We start from the raw sequence: 19,198 nt of genomic DNA, 5'->3' as shown, positions 1-19,198 counted from the left end.
AACCAGAACTCAGCAACTGGCGCCTGTGGGCTACATCTGCTCTAAAGATGTATTTTGTTTGGCCCGTGGCATTTGAAACATATTGAATAAGTTGCCAACTTTGTAAAAATTGGGGCCTTTTACTGAGGAATCTGAAGCCGCAGAGCCCCAGCCCCAGCTTTGGGCAGGATGGGCTTCCCCCGGCTACTGTGGCCTCAGCCTCTAGCGCCAGCAGGGTGTGCTGCTGGAGTCCTCTTGCCTCGTGGTTTTAGATTCCTTGTTATTTATTCTCTTTATCTTTTCTGGCTAAGCTCCAGAGTGTCAAGAGATCACCTCTTCTAAAAATGTTTCAGTTTATATTCTGAAGTATTTGATAATGATTTTACAATAAAAATCGTATTATTATGGGCCTGGGAGATGGCTCACTGGGTTGGTCAAAAGCAATACAACAGGAGGTTGATCTACATCTACATGAAGCCAGCTGGGTAGTGTCCAGCTCTAACCTCAGCCCAGGGATACTTAAGGGATCAACTTAAACATTCTGCACAATGCATGGAAACTTTTGTGGTTTTTTACTGTATGGCAAAGTACACCTTGTAAGCCGCTTGAACAATTTCAAAGGCACTGCCCAGTGTCGGTCAGCACATTCGGCTGTTGTCATTATTTGCTTCCCAAGCATTTCGTCACTACAGAAGGAAACCCTGTGTTCATTAAACGGCCACTTCCCCTTCCCTCTCATTTCCAGCCCCAAGTAACCATGAGTCTGCTTTTTCTTGCTGTGGATTTGCCTTGTTTCAGTACTTCACATAGATGGAATCAGGCAATGGTGTAGCCTTTTGTGTCTGGCTTCTTGTTTGTTTTTTTTTTTTAGCTGAGGATCGAACCCAGGGCCTTGTGCTTGCTAGGCAAGCTCTCTACCACTGAGCTTACTTAGTATAACATAGTCAAAGTTCATTCATGTTGTCATCTCCAACATCATGCACTGTATTCTCTCTTATGGATGAGTAATAGTTATGCTGCATTTTGTTTACTTATTTGATGGTTGATGTTAATTAATGGACTCCTGTTGTTTCTGCCGCTTAGCTACAGTGCATAGTGTTGCTGTGAACATATATGTATACGTTTCTGTTCAAACACTTGTCTTCAATTCTTTGGGTTATGCAGGAGGGAAATTTCCAGGTCCCGTGATAATTCTGTGTTTTACGTGTTGAGGGACTACCCACCCATCTCCCATAGCAGCTACATCATCATTCTTAACCCCAGTCAACATTGCCCCGTCCCCTCACATTCTCCCCTCCCCCCACTCCATGCTTGCAGTTTGTCCGTCCGCTGTTTCTTTGTTTATTTTAGCCGTTAGTGTTTAGTGGTGTCTCATCAGGGCTTGGATTTGCCTTCTCTAACACCCGGTGACTGATGGGCCTTCCACGTCTGTTTGGGGTTTGTGTGTTCTGGTTATTTAGTAACTTTCTCAGCTCTAACATTTGTGCTTTCACCTGTTGTCACCAATCCTGTTGTCATGAACAATCTGAAACAAAAATTGTCTGGCCATCTCTTTGAAGTGGAACTTGAGGCCAAAGGTGCAACTTTTCCAAGGTGTTTATGAGAAGGTCAGACTGCACATCTCATGGATACAGATTTGTCACCTGGCGTTCTTAAAGTCCCAATGCAAGAGTTCACTTTGTGGGACTCACTGGGGTGGGACCCCGTTTCCTAGGGGTTTTGGTAGGTAATCTCACCTAGCTCTTGGCTAGGTATTTTCTGTATTTATGTTTTGAAGGAAGAGACATTTTAGGACTGTGCACAATTGGCCCACTACTTTGTTGTGACCAGCTCTGAGCACAAGGGTTCTGCCACTTTCCAGGTTGGGGTGACAGGCCAGTGACCCTGCTGCCCTGCCAATGTGAGCTTCTCCTCATGGGTTCTTTCCTCATAAAATCAGGTCTTCCCTGCTTCTCACTGTTAGGGAGTTAGTCATTTTGAACATTTTCTAGTGTGGCTTGTCTTTAGCAACCTAATGCCCTAGTGAATGAGGTAAGACAAAAGCCAGGTCTCGAGGTGCTCAGATTTTTTTTTTTTCCCATTTCCCTCCTGGCCTTGCATCCACAATCTTGATTTGTCATGATTCAAATAGCAGACCGTTGTCACACAGTGCCAGATGTACTCAGAGCTAGCTCCAAGTGGGAACAGGCCCCCACATGTCTGGGCAGGCCATTTCCATCACATACTTGGTTTGACTGCCTTTGGCCAAGCCTAGTTCTGTTCCTGGTGCTAGGAAGGCAGCCAAATTCCCCTGAGTCAGAACAAGGGGGCCATGATCTCAAAATAACCATAATTATACTGCACATTTTAAGGTGCTAGAATATTGTACACTGACTGAATAATGATTTATGAATTTTGATGTTAAATAAGTTTAGTATAGATTCCCAAATCTAGTCTCAATGTGTAAGGACACTAGCAAAGTCTTCATACCACCTCTATTAGGGGTAATGTGACTTTGGTGAAGAGAGAGTGTGAAGTCACCAGGAAAGGAGTGACCTCAGTTACGGCCCATGGGACCATGGGAGGCCTAAGGACCATACCACCCTGATGTGAGGTCTTGGATCTCCATCTTTGTGATTGACCCCATGCTGCAGAGGTCAAGGGCAATGGTTTTTTTGTTTGTTTTAATGCTATCATAAATAGAAGCAACAGCAATTGGACTCAATTTAACTCATTGTTCTTGTTTTCTGCAGTTGGACTTTCAAACTTGGTGTTCAGCTTAGCATCCTGGAAGTGAATTTGTTTTCCTAATGTTTAAAATATGCTCAGAGCCAACTTTGGAATGGTCATGTTAAAAAAAAAAAAAAAAAGACAATCCTAGAAGTCTCTGTGGATCTCTGTCTTTGAGACAACACGCACAGTACTTTACACACATTTGTTCTGTTTATGGAACTCCTCACAGAGACATCTCTGTTAGTGTCGGCATAATGTGCTCTCGGCATATACACTGAGCTCTCAAAGTATATTTGCCAAAAGTATGATAGAGTTTAACGCACATTATTAAATACGAAGCTAAATGAGTTCAGCCATGTTATAAACATAATTGCAGCATGGAGGGGAGGCTCAACACTGGGGTGACTGTCCACACCATCATTTTCATAGAGGTTTTGCTATCAGAAGGACTTAGCTGTGTGTGCTCACACAGGCCTATAATCCCAGCACTGGGGAGGTGGAGGCAGAAGGATCAGAAGTTCAAGGCCAGCTTCAGCTACATAACAAGTTTGAGGTCAGCCTGGGCTGTCTACATGAGACTCTGTCTCAAAAAAAACAAACCAAAAAGAAAAAGGAAAGCCGAGCTCTAGTGTTTTGGTTAAATTGTATCCATTTAAGCTTCAGCATTGCTTTCCCCATGATGTCCATGTTATTTTCTCGATGGACAGGGACAGTGTGAATGATTGCTCACAGTAGTATGTGTGAGTGTGGACATGTGTCCACATTGCATGCTGTTCAGCAGTAACTAGAGTGAGCCACAGGAAAGATGGGGATGAAAAACCTGGAGGGTATTCCCAAGCTTGTGCTGCGGAAATTGCTTGTTACATCCTTGTCAGTGCGATGCTGTGGGTGGCTAAGCTTGGATTTCTTTCTGTCTTTAAGGTGGTGTGTGGAGATGAGGGTCATGTGAGAGTGCTTGGAAACCCAGGGACTTGCAGAAGGGACACTGGTTGCCACTCTGCTGAACGTACACATATGTTGACACCAGCCCTGTACTATCGCTCCTTCGTCATGCCCAAACACATTCTCCTCAGTAGTGTGCTCTAGTCCATTCTGGGTCTTCTTATTCCTGTTGCCTGCTCCACAGGCTGACTTCTGTGCTGTTCTGGTCGCCCTCTCCCCGCCAACTAGAGAGAGCTCCTGGGATGCTTGTCCAGAGGGGACCTCTCTGAGCTCTCTGCAGAAAGAAAGCTGGCAGAGCTTGCCTCAGGTCTGGAGAACTCTGGAGCACTGTCTAGCACATTTGCATTGTCTGCATGGGGTAGGCTTATTTCCCCAGCTATGTTTGGCACTCTCTGAAGAGTGGACCATGCTATACATTTCTGTAGTGTATTTTATAAAAATAGCATACTGTAGGTATTGAGAAAATGCCTTCAGCTCTGTAATGCTTCTTTGTGCAATGCATGGCCAGGCTATGTTATGATATATCTACATGCATGCTATGTTATGATATATCTACATGCAATGCATGGCCAGACTATGATAATATGATATATCTACATTGCAGAACACTAGGTAGCTATAAAGAAATTAGCTTATCCTGTGGCTAACCTGGGAGATAACCTCAGTATGTTGTTTTCTTACAGATTTCAAGAGAGGGATGCAGTAAAATCCCATTTTAGTGATAATTCCATATCATATGTATTGGTATTTTTGTGTACAAGAGAAGCATCCAGAAAATTGTCAGAGTACATATTAGCCTGTTATTATCTGGTGGGAAAGGTTAAGTTTTTTCCTTTATCTGTCTTTGTATTATTGCAACAAGAAAATTACTTAAGATGTAACTTAGCAAACACAAGAGAAAGAGATGATGCTTGACAGTTTTATTGCCCTCTTTCTCAGCATTTTTTTTTTTTTTCTCCTTCTGGTTTTGAAACTGCAGGATGAGGGGGAGGGGAGAGACCAAATTTTATCCTCTGATTAAATTTTGAGTCCAGGACTAAATACAGAGAAAGATAATACTTTAATTTTTGGTCCTTTAGCTTACAGCATGAAGATACCCTTCTTTGTTATTCAAACCTGGACTGAGCAGGGGATACTCAAACCGACAGCCACCAGGCTATGCCTTTGTGGTGGTGTTGGAGATGACTGACAGGTTGTGCCGATGTGGGCTGTGCTACCTTCAGACCCGCAGCAGCTTCCGGTCTCAGAGCTGAGCGGAGAACATGCAGCTAGCTAGCCACTGGCTTCCACCAGCAGAGCAGCTCGAAGCACCCACTGAGGGTCTGGCTACTGCGGAGAGCCTGCACCCTGCAGACAGTGAGTCCTTAGGGCCCCAGCCTGGCTGCTCAGGCTACACTGAAGATGTGGGGAGCACATCTCCCTGTTAGACCTGCAGACTGGCCGCAGGAAGACCCTGTTTCCTGTCGTAGTTGAGGAGGACCCCGTCCCCGGGAACTCACACCCAAACTGGCTCTGTTGACTCCTGGCTTGGGACACTTTTCTTCTAATTTATCACACGATCTACTACCAGGGTGATTATTTGGAAATACAACTCTTTTTGTTTTAAGACAGGGTCTCATGTAGCCCAGGCTAGCCTCAAACTTATTTATGTAGCCGAGGATAACTCTGAGCTCCCAATCCTTTGCCTTCACTTTCCAAGTGCTGAAGGTGTGTACTACCATGTCTGGCTCTAACATACAATTCCTTTTTTTGTTTTTTTTTTTTTTGTTTTGTTTTTAAATTAAACACTTTATTTTTATTTATGTCTATGTACTTGTGCCTGCTTGTGTGTATATACATGATGTTTAGACAGTGTCCGTGGAGGTCAGAAAAGGGTGTCAGACCCCCTGGAAGTGGAGGGATAGGCAGCTGTGAGCTGTCTGATGTGGAAGCTGGCAGTGAAATGTGGGTCCTTTATGAGAGCAGCGATTGCTCTTACTGCTGAGGTCTCTCTCCAGCTCTTAAGTTCTTAAGTCACCCCACTGCAAAACCAGATAGAGCTCCCCAATTCTCCAGAAGAGAGTTCAGATTTATCAGCCAGGACCAGCGGCCCATTGTGATCGGATCCCCATTGACTTCTTACCCTCCTTCCTCTCCCTCATGGTCCATGGAGCAAGACTGTTCCTTCTCTTCCTTCAGCCTGCTCACACTCTTCAGAACTCAAAAGGCCATTCCTTACCGTTTGTCCACCCCCATCTTAAGCCCCTGCCAACCTTCAGTCTTTACTTCATAGGCTGCATCTTTGAGAGGGCCAGACAGTTCCTCTCTCAGCTTCATGTACCATTCATTCGAGCTGTGTATACTGCGGGCTTCCTGCTACATGTTGGGGGTTCTCTCAAGGAAGGGCTGACGATGGTATCTCAGTGTCTGCATTTCCTATGCGTGGTACATTTCTCATGCTCAATAAATCATTGTGGACTAGAACTGAATTGGTCGTCTGAAATGTGCTTGACTAACGTTTAGAAAACATTCCTTATCTATAGTTGGGTGGATAGTATTCAGAGAAATAAAGTAAATATGAACTGGGCCAGTGTCTTTGAAAGGAAATAAGATATGCCTGTGTGCTTCTGTAAGATTTCCCATTTCCCATAGCAACTGTTTTTCAGCCCTGTAGTCTCCTCTCTCTTCCTGTTGTCTTATCACTTTCTTTGGACATCCATCAATGAATGGCCCTTGATTTTGGCTGGAGAAGCCAAAGATGGTTCCCAGAAGGTCACATGGAGGATTTTTAGATCTGAGTTCTTAGAGACGTTCCTGGCTGTGTGGGTAGCAGAGACCCCTCCAGTCCCTGCAGGCAGAGACTGACCCAGGCTGTTGATTTGAAAGTGGTCAGGACACCAAGGTTAGTGACATCAGTTTGCACATGTCCCCAGCCCCCCATCTGTGGAGACACAGCGAGAGCTGAATGGTTGTCTCCTTCCACAGGACACTCATGGAATCCAAAGAGAAAAATCTACAGATGGGGAGGAAGACAGGGCTCAGAGTAACTAGTTGCAGCTTTAGATGCAAGCTTTGGGAAGGGTTGATGGTGGAAAGATTGGCTGGTTGGTGCTTTCAAAGAATTTAGTTAATCACAGATTACGGACAAGCTCTGGAGTTTCTCAGAATCATGATTGACTTAGTTTGACCAAGTCCACGTTCTTCAGAGGTTGTGCTTGTAGCCAACCCTCCCCAGTCAGCAACAGGTTGATTCCATCCTGACGAATGCCTTTTTGTTCCTACATGGTGATGTTATTGTTTTCAATGCCACTCAAATTGCCACCAAAATTATAACTGCTTAAGTGAGGATCATGAGGAAAGGGTACCATGATAATAGGTCATTTTATGGCATACCGTTTTACAAAGGAACAGTTTAAAACTTAGTGTCCTTTTGTGATAAGGGAGACATGTTAGATATTAACAAGTCATATTTTAGACCCTCCAATTGAAAATTGCTTTATGTCTCTGAGCAAAGAAATTTTTCTGAGTGTGCCATAACCCTAATTGTCAGCTTTTGACCATATGGTTGTACCCACCTCCTCCATTACCACAAAGATCTCTGAAATGGCTTGCCTTGTTAACATGTGAATTGAGTATACTGTAAGGTACAGTTATAGAAAGTATGTAAACAAAAACAGTTAGGAAATAAAACCTCTAAACAAATTTGTGAAACAGGAAACCCAATCACACGTCATTGTTCTGTTTGCCTCTAAGAATATGCTGATTTAAATGTTCTGTACATATTAGTCTCTTGGGTCTGTTGTGTCTTGCTTAAAAGGCTTTAAAGATTGCATGTGTTTATGTGTGTGTGTGTGCCTGTATGTACAAGTGTGCCAGGGTGCATGTGTGAAGGTCAGAGGGCAATTCACAGGGGTCAGTTCTCCCCTTCCATCAAGTGGGCTCCAGGGAGGAACAAAGAACATCAGGCTTCTTGGCAAGCGCCTTTATCTGTGGAGCCATCTCCCCGGCCCCAGCCCTCTTTAAAAGTTCTCTCCCCAACAACTATTTAATTAACTTAGCTAAGATTTAGATTTGATCTCCAGCCATTTGAAACTAGACAGAGTGAAGAAGGGGAAAAAAAAAAAAAAGATTCGAGTAGTTGGCAGCGGATCCCGAAGAAACTATGGTCCTTGGCAAAGCGTGTCTGCCTTGTTTTGTTTTTCTTTCCTCTTTATGGATGTGGCCTATTTTTGAAATGTTATGATTTCAATTCGGTGCTCAAGTGACAAGGCTGACGGAATAGCTCACACAGGCAGAGGTTCTGTGTCTGTGTGTCTGTCCGGTGGGGCGGGAGTGCTCTGGAGCTAAAGGAAGTAAACTTGATTTCACCTGGAAACGTTCGTGTCTTGGGGCAGATGCTCTGGGCTATATATAAAGAGAGAAGGAAAGTAGCCAAGATGCTGAGCCCAGCTTGTATCCAGGAATAGAGCAAGCCTCAGAGAGTTGAAGACCACGGCAGTGGTTTGCACTGAATCCCTGTAGGTCACACTCGGGAGCCTGTCCCAAAGGAGACCAGAAAGCCCCTCCCTGCACTGGCTTGAATTGACAGCTGCCGTCCCTCTGGCTCTCTGACTCCAGAGTGTCCTCCAGTGCACAGCACATACTGTGGCCAGAGCACATGTTTGCGAAAGCTCCATGCCTTCTCTTGCTCAAGGCCTGGGTTTCTGTTTGTCCACAGATTAGGTTAAAACTACTTCTGCTGGCACAGTGTCCCCCACAGCCAGTCACTCTTCTGAGAGCTTTCTTCATAGTCCATCCTTCACAGACTACCTTAAGGCCCCCTCCTTCATCTTTCTGATGACACATATCTACACACGGCTCCCTTCCTCTGTCTTGTTTTCTGACTTTGAGTAAATGTGTTATATTGTTTGCTTTTTAAAAAGTAGTTATATCGGAAATAAAACCTTTGAACCTGTATATAGCTACTATGTAGTGTGACTATCCACACATCATAGAGACTGTAAAACCTCTGCATCTGTATAGAGCTACTATGTAGTGTGACTATCCACACATCATGGACACTGTATTCATCATTTGTTGCTTCTTATCCTTAGCAGGCCATTAGGTATTTAATATTTGATTGGACATAGTGACTCCCACCTATAATCCTAGCATGCAGGACAACTGAGAATTATAGACCAGAGTAAGTTCCAGACCATCCTGAGCTATATATAGCAAGACCCTGCCTCAAACAAATAAATGAATACCTCCAAGCAGAAACAAAAGTAAAAACAAGATGGGGAGGGGTATGTGGAAATTGAGGCTGAATGCCTAATCTTAGGCTGTCTGATATGATGTGATAGCTATGTCCTATATCATCACCATATGGCATATGAGATGAGGCTCTGAAAAGGCAGAATTAGGAAAGTAGATTTCCCTCAGTTTCTCACTAGCATGCAAATGGTTCCCTCACAGATCAAAACAGGGTGGTCATTGCCTTTGTGACCATGTGATCAACTGAAAATATTCTAACTACACATGTGTTTGCTAACTTTCGGTGTTAAGATTAGTTTCCAGTCTTACCAAATGGGCGTGAGTACATGGCACAGTTTAAAATTAGCACGTGTTAGATCTACCAAAGAGTGGACTCATTAGGTCATTTTCACACGTGTCCACGAGGCTCTTTGCTCGTTGTCATCTGTGCCCACGACACAGTTTTATCAAGGAGATGATGTATTGCTTTGATAAGTTGCTATTATTTAGTTTTTGTAAGTTAAATTTCATACAGAAGTCTCTGTGACATTCTTGAGGCTGCCCACTGCAACTAAGGTGAATTCAGGCGATTGGATTTCTGCTGTCTCCTAGTAGGAAGAGCCCTTCTGCTTCAGAGATGGTATTGCATGGGTTAGGACCCCAACCTGACGGTTTGCTCTGCAGTTGTTACTATATTATTATTATTATTATTATTATTATTATTATTATTATTATTGTCTGTACCTGTGCATAGAAATCAGAGGACAGATTTTGGGGGTCTTTAAGTCATGGATTTCAGAGATCAAACTCAAATTCAGGTCTTCTGGCTTGCCTGGCAAGCCTTTTTTTTTTTTTTTTTTAACCTGCTCTGTCATCTCACTGGCTCTTACTCTATAATATAAAAGAAAATCTTCTGAGATCCTTTGTTCATCCAGTCTGTAGGATGGACACAATAGGAATCCCTGATTTCATGGCAGGAACATTAGACATCTGCTTCCTTTGGAGGTGTTGAGTGTATATGCAATTCCTTGAATGTATCTTGTAAAATGGCTACTATAAGTTCATCCTACAGATGAGGACACTCTGTTTAGTCCCAGGGCAACCAGCTTTACAGCGGCCGTCTTCCTACTGTGGTAAGAGAGAGCGATTAGAGGTCAGTAACATCAGGATTGCCTCAGGGTTCGGTTGAACTGATCTGTGATTTCGAAATTTCTTTTTTGCCTAACCTCCCTTTCATGTTTTTCTGAGACTAGTAGCAAAGTTGACATATCTGGACTTCATTTTATCTCGGGTTATCTGTCCTCTGGGGAACATGAGTGGCCTCAGAGAGCAGAGCAGAGGCCGTGGTGGAGCTCAGGAGGCAGAGGATGTGAACATTCCCTAGCTTGGCAATTCGTCCTTAAAAACCACTGCCAGGCCACTGCCTCTGTGTTGTTTCATTCTGGAAAGGTTAGGTAATAAATTAATTCAATTTCTGATTAAGTGTATTTCATTTTCCATTCTGTTTAAGTAGAGGGATTCCTCCTATCACTTGGATTTTTATGCTTTTTCTGCTTCTTTTTGGTAAATAATTAGAAATAGTATAAACATTGACTTTGTTACATGTCCTGTAGAAACTTTCTCTCCCCCTCCCTTTCTTCCTTCCTGTGCGTGCGCTCTCTCTCTCTCTCTCTCTCTCTCTCTCTGTGTGTGTGTGTGTGTGTGTGTGTGTGTGTGTGTGTTCACATTTATGTGCATTTGTGTGTATGTGGACATATACTGGAGGATGGCATCGATACCACTCTTCAAACACAGTCCACCCCTTTGTTTCTCTGGAGACAAGATCTTAGAACTTGCCAAGTAGGTTAGGCTGGCTGACCCTTGACCCCCAGCACTACTATAAAAATGGTCCCTCATCAGGCCGTGCTTTTTTTTTGGAAAGTGGAGTCTGATGATTGAAATAGTCACTTTACTGAGTCCCCAGCCTTCGTTAATTAATGAATCGATTTAGAGACAGAGACTTGCTGTATCCCATGTTGCCTTGGAACTCATACTCTTCTCCCACTACCTCCCAAGATGACCCAAGTGCCCGGATTGCAGGTGTGAGCCACCACACCCAGCCAAGAGGCATTTACAACACTCTGCCTCACTCCCTAATTAAAAATAATGTTTATGAGGACTAAGTGTGTTATTCTGTCTGGTTCTTATGGTGCTTAAGGGAAACAGCTTTGATTTTTATAATCATCATCACCCTTTTGTGACGGGGTAAACTTCTGACTAAAGATGATCCACAGTCAGGAAGCATTCAGCAGCATCCTTGCTGGACACCATGCAGCAGGGCCAGCATGAAGAAAACAGCAAGCTTTGTTCATTAAATCAGGTGACTCCAACACATTTTTGTTATCCTGTTGCAAAAATGCAATCTCTGCCTCATGAGAAAACCAGTTTGTTGCTTCATTAAGTGTTCCAGCTTACTCATGGGAGCTGGTTGCTTCGTATGGCCAGATTGTTGTTGTGTTAGCTATTAGGTACTAATAACATGTTCCCATCCCGCATGAATGACGCACGGTGCCCAGAATGCTCAAGTATAGACAGATGTTTAGGAACATCGCTGCTTCCTCTTGGTTATCTATTGATTCCAGGATCCATTCCTGATTGGAATGCAAGATGCTTGCATGCAGGATGCTTACATTTGGGGGTTAGTTACCCAGTCTAGTCAGAGAAAGACAAGCCCTCGAGGAGTCAGGGACGTGGAGCCCAAAGCTAGGGCATCTTCTACATGTGTTTGGATCTGTTTGCCCTGGCTCCAGTCCCTGGTCTCAGCGACACTCTGTCCCTCTGCTTCTCATTCGAGGTCTGCTTAGTAACGAGCTTGCAGCCGACCAAGGGGAGGCAAAGTGGGTTTAGCAGAAGTCTCGTTAGTGGTTTCCATAGCGCACATGATTTGTTGTTGTTCTGAGGATTAGACTCTCATGCGTGTCAGGTAAGTAGTCTACCAGTGGGCTACGGCCCCAGCCCCAAACTTATCAGTTTTTTTTTTTCTTTTTTTTTCTGTTAGTTGCTCTGATTGAACCCAAGATGAAATACGTTCTCCCAGCTATCTGGGACTTTATTCTTAAATGACTGATGTCATGACTAACGTAATTTTAATGGAACTGAGAGAAGAATTGAAACGTGTTTTTCATTTCTGTCCATGTTGATGTATATATGTGTTCATGTCTGTACATGTGTACTCCAGTGCCCCTGGAGGCCAGAGTTTGACATCCAGTGACTTCCTTATCACTTTTCACTTTACATTTTTGCTTTATTTTATTTTGAGACAGGATTTCTCTGTTATGAAGCCCTGGCTGTCTTGGAACTCACTATATAGACCAGGCTGGCCTTGAATTCACAGAGATCCACCTCCTCTGTTTCCTGAGTGCTGGGATTAAAGGCTTTGCCATCACCCCACCCTCCACCTTGTTTTTTGAGACAGGGTCTCTCCCTGAACCTGAAGCTCATTGATTAAGCGAGGCTGGCTGGCCAGTGACGATGGATCTGCCTGTCTCTACTGCCCTGCTTCCAGCACTGGGGTTACAGACAGGCCACTGTGCCTAGTTTTACATGAGTCCTCTGGATCTGATCTTAAGTCCTCATGCTTGTGTGGCAACTACTTTATCAGCTGAGCCTGTCCTCAGTCCTGTGAATTGTGTTTCCAAATAAAGAAAATGACATTTTTGATCATAGAATTTGTCCTGTTAGCTCTGTCTTTATTTCCTAAAACAGTAGGCTCATGGCTCAGTGGGAAAGCTGGGTTCAAAAAGAATATTGTTTGATCCTTTTCTTTCTTCTTTACCTTTTTTTTTCTCCTTTGGATGTGTACATTGTGTGTGTGTGTGTGTGTGTGTGTGTGTGTGTGTGTGTGTGTGTGTGTACATGTTTGCTTCTTACTAAGAACTTTCTTTGAAGCTGAAGTGGACCTGTAACTACTCCCCCTTAATTATAGGACCTGAGCATTGATAGGAAAACAAATTACTATCTTGCACCCCCTAGTGGACATATAACCCTACTTCAGAGTTTGAAACTACTGTCTTGAAGGTTTTACCTTTAGAAATGAAGTGTTTTTCAGGTTTGTTTTCCAAGGCTTCAAATTAAAAAAATAAAAAGAAAAAGAAAAGGAAAGGAAAGGAAAACACTGAACTAGGATGAAAGAGTCGTGAATAGGGAAAGTGGCTTTCTGCTGAGTCTTTACTTTTTTATGTTTGCTATGGAACTCAATGGCCGTCAAATACAAGGAGCCCACGGATCTGCTCTGCTGCCCATATAGGCCAAGTACGGTCAGCCTGGCAGTCAGTGACTTCTAAATGAGGCAGGATGGAAGTTGAGGACGAGTCCCATCCACTTGGGAAGTGTCCGGCTGCTTTGTGAGTTTACTCTGGGGGCTGTGCCAGTATTCACGGTCCATGGCAAGCACTGGTGGTCTATAGCTGCTAAGATGCAAAGAAAATTCTAGTAATAGTGGTTGAAATGACTGCTCTGTCTCTTAAAATTCCCCCCTTTTCTCTGGTACCATTTTTAACAACTTGACCCTTGTTATGACTCTGTTTGCTGAATTCTGCACAGCCCAGCCTTCTCTTACCATACTTGTACTGAGATGTGCTGGGTTTTAAAAAGAATATAGTAGTTTCTCCTTGTCTGCAGGGTATGTATTCCACGAAACCCAGTGAGTGCCTAAAACAGCAGCGGTACCACACTCATTGTGTATTATGCTTTTAAATCATGTGCATACATACACACCTCCTTATGATAACCTTTGATGTATAGATTAACAGTAACAATCGATAATCAAATAAAGCAGTTATACTGTAATAAAATTGCTTGTCACCACTATTGTTGTGCTTTGGGGCCTTTGATAAGGGATACTTGAGTACAGCGACAGTTGATCTGATAGCTGAGGTGACACCTGAGTGACTCATGAGCACTTTTGCAGGGGGTGGGAGGTGTCTGTAAGTGAATTCACACATGTCTCTATGCATATGTGTCCAAGCATAGATATGTCTGTGCACGGTGCATGTATGCGCGGTTGTGCATGTGTGGATGTGTGCATTCCACAGCAGCATAGGAGGACAAAAGGCTCAGTGCTTCCTGTGGGATCCAGAGGACCTGTGTCTGACCAAGTGCATCTCTGAGCTGGGCCCAGGGCCGCTGGGAAGCTTGATACACCTCCATGTGCTTAGAGACTGCTCTGGCATCCTTCCCTGGCAGCTGTGGTAGGCAGGGAGCCTCTCTTCGGGAACATTCCGCTCATGACTTGGGAGGCTTGCCTCCCTTGAGGAGCCTGAGCACTTAATGAATCCTACAGAGTCTCTGTCTGCATTCCTTGCGCTCATGAGTGAGAGGCCCTGCGCGGCTCACCACGTTCCTGGGCAGTGACTGAACACCGGTGCCGTCATGCCTGGGTTGGGCCTGCACCTTAGAATCTGTGTTGCATGAATCTTAAAGGGTCTTATTAATAAGATTAAATCTGAGGCCAGGTATTGGGGTGAATGCTGGAAGATCAGAGAAGCAGAACAAGCCACAGCTTCCTCACCTCGCCATTTCCTCAGCTGATCCTGTTTCCTCAGACTGGATGCCTCTGAGTCCTCATCCCAATGGATCTCAGCTAAACTGCTGCTCCAAAGCCTAAAAGCTTAACCAGCTAAAAGCTTAACTAACTTAGTTCCTGTTCCTCTTGTCTTATATACCTTTCTGCTTTCTGTCATCACTCCCTGGGATTAAAGGCGTGTGTCACCATGCCTGGCTGTTTCCAGTGTGGCCTTGAACTCACAGAGATCCAGAGGGATTTCTGCCTCTGGAATGCTAGGATTAAAGGCGTGAGTGCCACCATTTTCTAGCCTCTATATCTAGTGGCTGTTCTGTTCTCTGACCCCAGATAAGTTTATTAGGGTGCACAGTATTTTGGGGAACACAATATCACCACAAATCTGAACTTGTCAGCTGATGTTGTGTGACCTCTGTTGATTTATCACGACAAGCTTGCCAGACTCTGCCGCTACATATTACCTTATGGCTGTTGTCTGTCGCATGCGCCCCCCCCCCCCCCATTCAGTTAGGCTGAAACTCACCCAACAGTGTGATGGAGCCCAGAAGACAGAGCAGTGTGAAAAGATGAATGTGATACCGCCGGAGACTTGGTTAGCAGAAGGGCAGCAGGAAGGCTTCTGTAGAGCCACCAGCTAAGACTGGACCAGTAGAAAGCTTGTCTTTGTTTTTTCTAAGCCTTTAAAAAAATTTTTTTTTAATTCAATGCTTAGGGGTTGATAACATGAAAAACTATCCCTGCACCTTGGCATATAGGAGGATTGAGAGATGAGTAGGTAGGAAAGAGGCATGTTTGTCCATTTGCTGACATGACAGGGGTTTTCATAACAGAGGGCGGGGTCATTCATGGACAGATTCATGGCAAGTGGGAACATTCACCTGCAATTTGATATGTGTTATATGGTGTGTTATCTCAAGGACTCTTGGTATATCTTCCTGGTACTGTTTATATGGGTCACCCAAACTAACACTAACCTACATTGAAACCAACAAGAGAGATGGGGCGATCCTCAGTGGGTAATGCTGTACAGTGTGAGGACCTGAGTTAGAATCCCCTTGTAAAACCTGGGCATGGTAGCATGTGTCTGTAAGCCCGGAAGACTGGCGAGGTGGGAGGCAGGGGTGAGGGCATCCCCAGAAGCGTGCGGGCTAGCTAGTCTGCTAGGAGCAGCATTGAACAACAAAAAGACTGTCTCAGTCAAGGTGGGAGGAGAGGACCAACACTCAAGGTTGTCTTCTGACCTCCAGGTGTGCCTACACTCGTGTGCATGCACACATCTACACATACACAGATTAAAAAAAAAAAAAACCCAAATCTGTAAGAAAGCCTAGGATACAGAAACTCTGTCTCAAAAAAGCCTATGGCAAAGACAATAGGAGAAAGAGGGAGAGGGGGGGGGATTTCAGGGGGAGAAATGAGGATTCAGACTTCCAGTGAAAGGCGAGATGGAGGTGGATGAAGCCAGTGGCATCACCTGAGGCTAGCATTCGCTGCCAGCTTCAGAGTTAGAGGGTGACTTATTAAAATCAGATTCACGGTCCCCTTCTCTAGATAAACTCAACCAGAACCCTGAGGCAAGGGGCTTAGGGATCTTATTTAATAAGCATCTCAGTTGATTCTTATGCTGAGTCAAACTTGGGACGCCACTGTCATCCAGTTAGGACTAAAACATTTCCAAAAGCTGTAAGTAAATGCATATCTGTAGTCTGCCAGGATTTGAAGATAAGGGGTTAAAGAGGTTGACTATTCCCTATTGACACCATTAAACATTTTCTTAATGAAAACATTATTTACGTAGAGTTGAATGACCTCAGAGAGCTTTCTCCGTATGTCATCTGACCCTGTCCTCTGAGGGGAGTGGCCAGTGGTGACTCTGCTCACGCCCAGATTCCCTATGAGAAACGGTCTCGGGGTGCAGCTGGGAAATGGTGGAGCTGGCTGTGAAGATCCATCACCATGTGGGGCAAGCCCGGCCTCAGCCCCTGAGCCACTATTTGCTCTCCTTTGTCCCACACTCCACCCACCAGTTAGCAATGGTCTCTGGCTGGCAGGTTCTATGCATACCCACCCCCCTCACACACCTTCCCTTGAGAACGGAGTGCCCTGCCCCCTCCATCTGTAAATGCACGCTCAGTTGTTAAGGTGCTTTCCTCCTAGCTCTTTGGTTACCCTGACCTTACCCTCCTCATACCCTGCGGAGCTCACTGCCCCTGCAGCTAGGTCTTTATCACACGTTATAGCTCCTTCTGCTCTGTAAGAGGTTCCCCTTGGTGCCCACCCCTTGTTCTCTAACTAGTCTTTGTTATATCTTGTTTGTGGATGTAACTGTCCTAAAACAGTCAGTGCCTGCTGGCTAAAGCTATGAAAGCATCTGGGAATGGACTGCACGGTGTTGTCAAAGGTTGGCCAACAAGTGTTTAGGTCGTAATCTTCCTCCATAAAGGCCCTGTCTTGGAGGGGAGGGCAATCTGGCTGCAGGATCTGTCTGTCATGCTGTTGATGGCCAGGGCTGATTTGGCTGATCTGCCTTTGCGAGGTGTGTGTTTCCTTCTTTCCTCCCCATTCCGTATGCATCCCTTACAAAGCTGTGCATTTGGTTGGATGAGGACATAGGACCAGTCTTCTGTCGAGGGTCCGGGAGTAGCTGTGATCCCCGACTAGAACCTCTGAACAAGCTCTCAAGTGACTTTTCAGCGTTGCACTTGAACATTTGCACTGGGAATGACAAGGTCTAGTCCATAGCAGGCGTGACTGTAGAAATCCTGTGTCTGGTCGTATCCTCGGCAGGGACTTTAAGGGTCTATGATGGACACTTTGAATTGTGGGAGATTTTCTTAGTCTACTTTATTTTAGTCTGTAGCCCCAAACAGGGTCTATGTGTTATGGCTTTCAGGTTGTATTGACGTTATTTCTTTATTATGTAAATATCTCCCCCACTAGACTCCTTGTGATTGTAGCCCGGGTCCTATTTATTTTTGCCTGCTCATTGATAATTCTTGAATAAACTTAGAGGGAACAGATCTCCCCCTGCTGTCTGCATGTGAATGCAAACCTATATATTAATTACGGTCCTAATTCTCAGTCTCTTGCTTTTGCAGCCACCGCTGGTCCAGGCCATCTTCAGTGGTGATCCAGAAGAGATTCGCATGCTCATCCACAAGACTGAAGATGTGAACGCACTGGTAAGAGATGCTATGGTTGAGCAGGTCCTCTTCTGGGGCAAGCAAGGGCTTGTGGACATTTTCTGTACTGTGGACCTCTGTAGTACATCGAAGCCTGGGCTGCTTTTTAGACTACTGTTTAAAAAACCCAATGCAGTGAAACTCTAGGGTTAGACTAAGTCAAGTACATTGAAATAGCGTTGTAAAAATTTAAAGGACCAAAGACTGAAGAGGTCATCACTCTGTGGAACAGTACTTGCCTAGGACACACAAGGCCTGTGTTGGACCCTCAGCACTATGCAAAAAAGAGAAAACAAACAAACAAACAATCAAATATAGGATGCAATAATATGTATGCTTAAAATGACTTTATTCTAATGAACTCATAAACTAAGGCATCACACGGTAGTTTAAGGAACCACGTAAGCACTTGCCCAGCTGCAAGCACTATACCTCTCTGTGAACTTTTCTACAGTTAGAAGGACCATTCAGAAGCTTAGGGTATTATACTTTCCCTGTCAATCACACTCATTCACTTTTGCACCACAGAAAACGCAAAAACTGTGACTGGGTTGAGGCTAGAAGGAAAAACCCCACTTTATATCCCATCTGTATACTTCTTAAGACACAACAACAGACCTAACAGTGGGCTTGATATCAAGAGTGGCCAGCATCGAATTCTGAGTGACCTGCACCCCTCTCGTGTGTTAGGAGCACACCTGTGATTTCTCCTGGTGACAGTGTCAGCCTGAGCACGGCCACTCCTGGGGTTTGCTGCATATATCCACAAGGAAGGGGTTCCAGCCCCTGTTAAGAAGGCGGTGAGAGCAAAGAAGAACATGACATCAGTGTTCTTTTCTGACGTGATGCACCTTGGCTCTCTAGTGAAGTTTGGCAGCCTGTGCCTGTGGGCACGCAGATATGAAAGCTTTTGATTTTTTCAACGATTGAAAAGAGATGAGGAGAGAGACATTTTTTGACATGAGTGATCGGCTGGAAGTTGAAACCTGAGTGTCCACAGACAGTTTTGTTGGAGCGTGGCCATCCATCCTACACATACTGTCTGTTCTGTTTTCACTCTGCACTGGCTGAGCCGAGGCCCAGGGCAGAGCCAGACCCAGACCCACTCATGCTCTGGCCTTTATAGGAAGAGCCTGCTGGTTCTTGTTCTAGGGAGCCCGTGACCCTGGGATGAACTACTGAACTCCACAGCAACTCACCCCCCTCTGAAGTTGTCTACACCACGGGTGTGCTGAACATCTTGCATATTTTTCTGAGGAAAGGGTCAAGGTATTTCACCGAATTCCTAAAAAGGCCTGTGGCACATCTATCAAAAGATTAACACCCTTACTTTATCTGCAAAGTTTCCATAAAATCAGCCACCTGCCCTAGACAAAGGGGAAAAGCATTCGTCAAGAATCGGCCCTTTTGGTAGTTTCTTAGAGTTAGGCCCAACAAGCAATTAGGTGTAGGACATGCCGCTAATTCGCTTAACATAATCTGATTATCAAAGTACTCAGATCCCTTAGGGGAAGAATCCTCTTTCAAGTTAGTGTTCAGCAGAAAAGACTGAACAGAAAACAGTCAAGCATGTCTTCAGTGTAAGCAGAGCTTTGCCCCAGGGCATTAATCG

The 19,198-nt window shown here is 44.6% G+C and overlaps 1 protein-coding gene across 3 annotated transcripts in view; it reads left to right on the top strand.

The window, feature by feature from the left end:
* Ankrd44 (ankyrin repeat domain 44) overlaps positions 1-19,198 on the top strand; it is a 266,329-nt gene that overhangs the window by 88,815 nt on the left and 158,316 nt on the right. For all 3 annotated transcript variants that reach the window (XM_036173295.1, XM_036173294.1, XM_036173293.1), the window contains exon 2: positions 17,503-17,586. In XM_036173295.1, the coding sequence (XP_036029188.1) occupies positions 17,503-17,586 (84 nt within the window). The remainder of the gene's footprint in view (positions 1-17,502; positions 17,587-19,198) is intronic.

This window comes from Onychomys torridus, chromosome 23 (genome assembly GCF_903995425.1).
Source record: "Onychomys torridus chromosome 23, mOncTor1.1, whole genome shotgun sequence".
NCBI lineage: Eukaryota > Metazoa > Chordata > Mammalia > Rodentia > Cricetidae > Onychomys > Onychomys torridus.
This window is presented reverse-complemented; position numbering and strand designations above follow the sequence as displayed.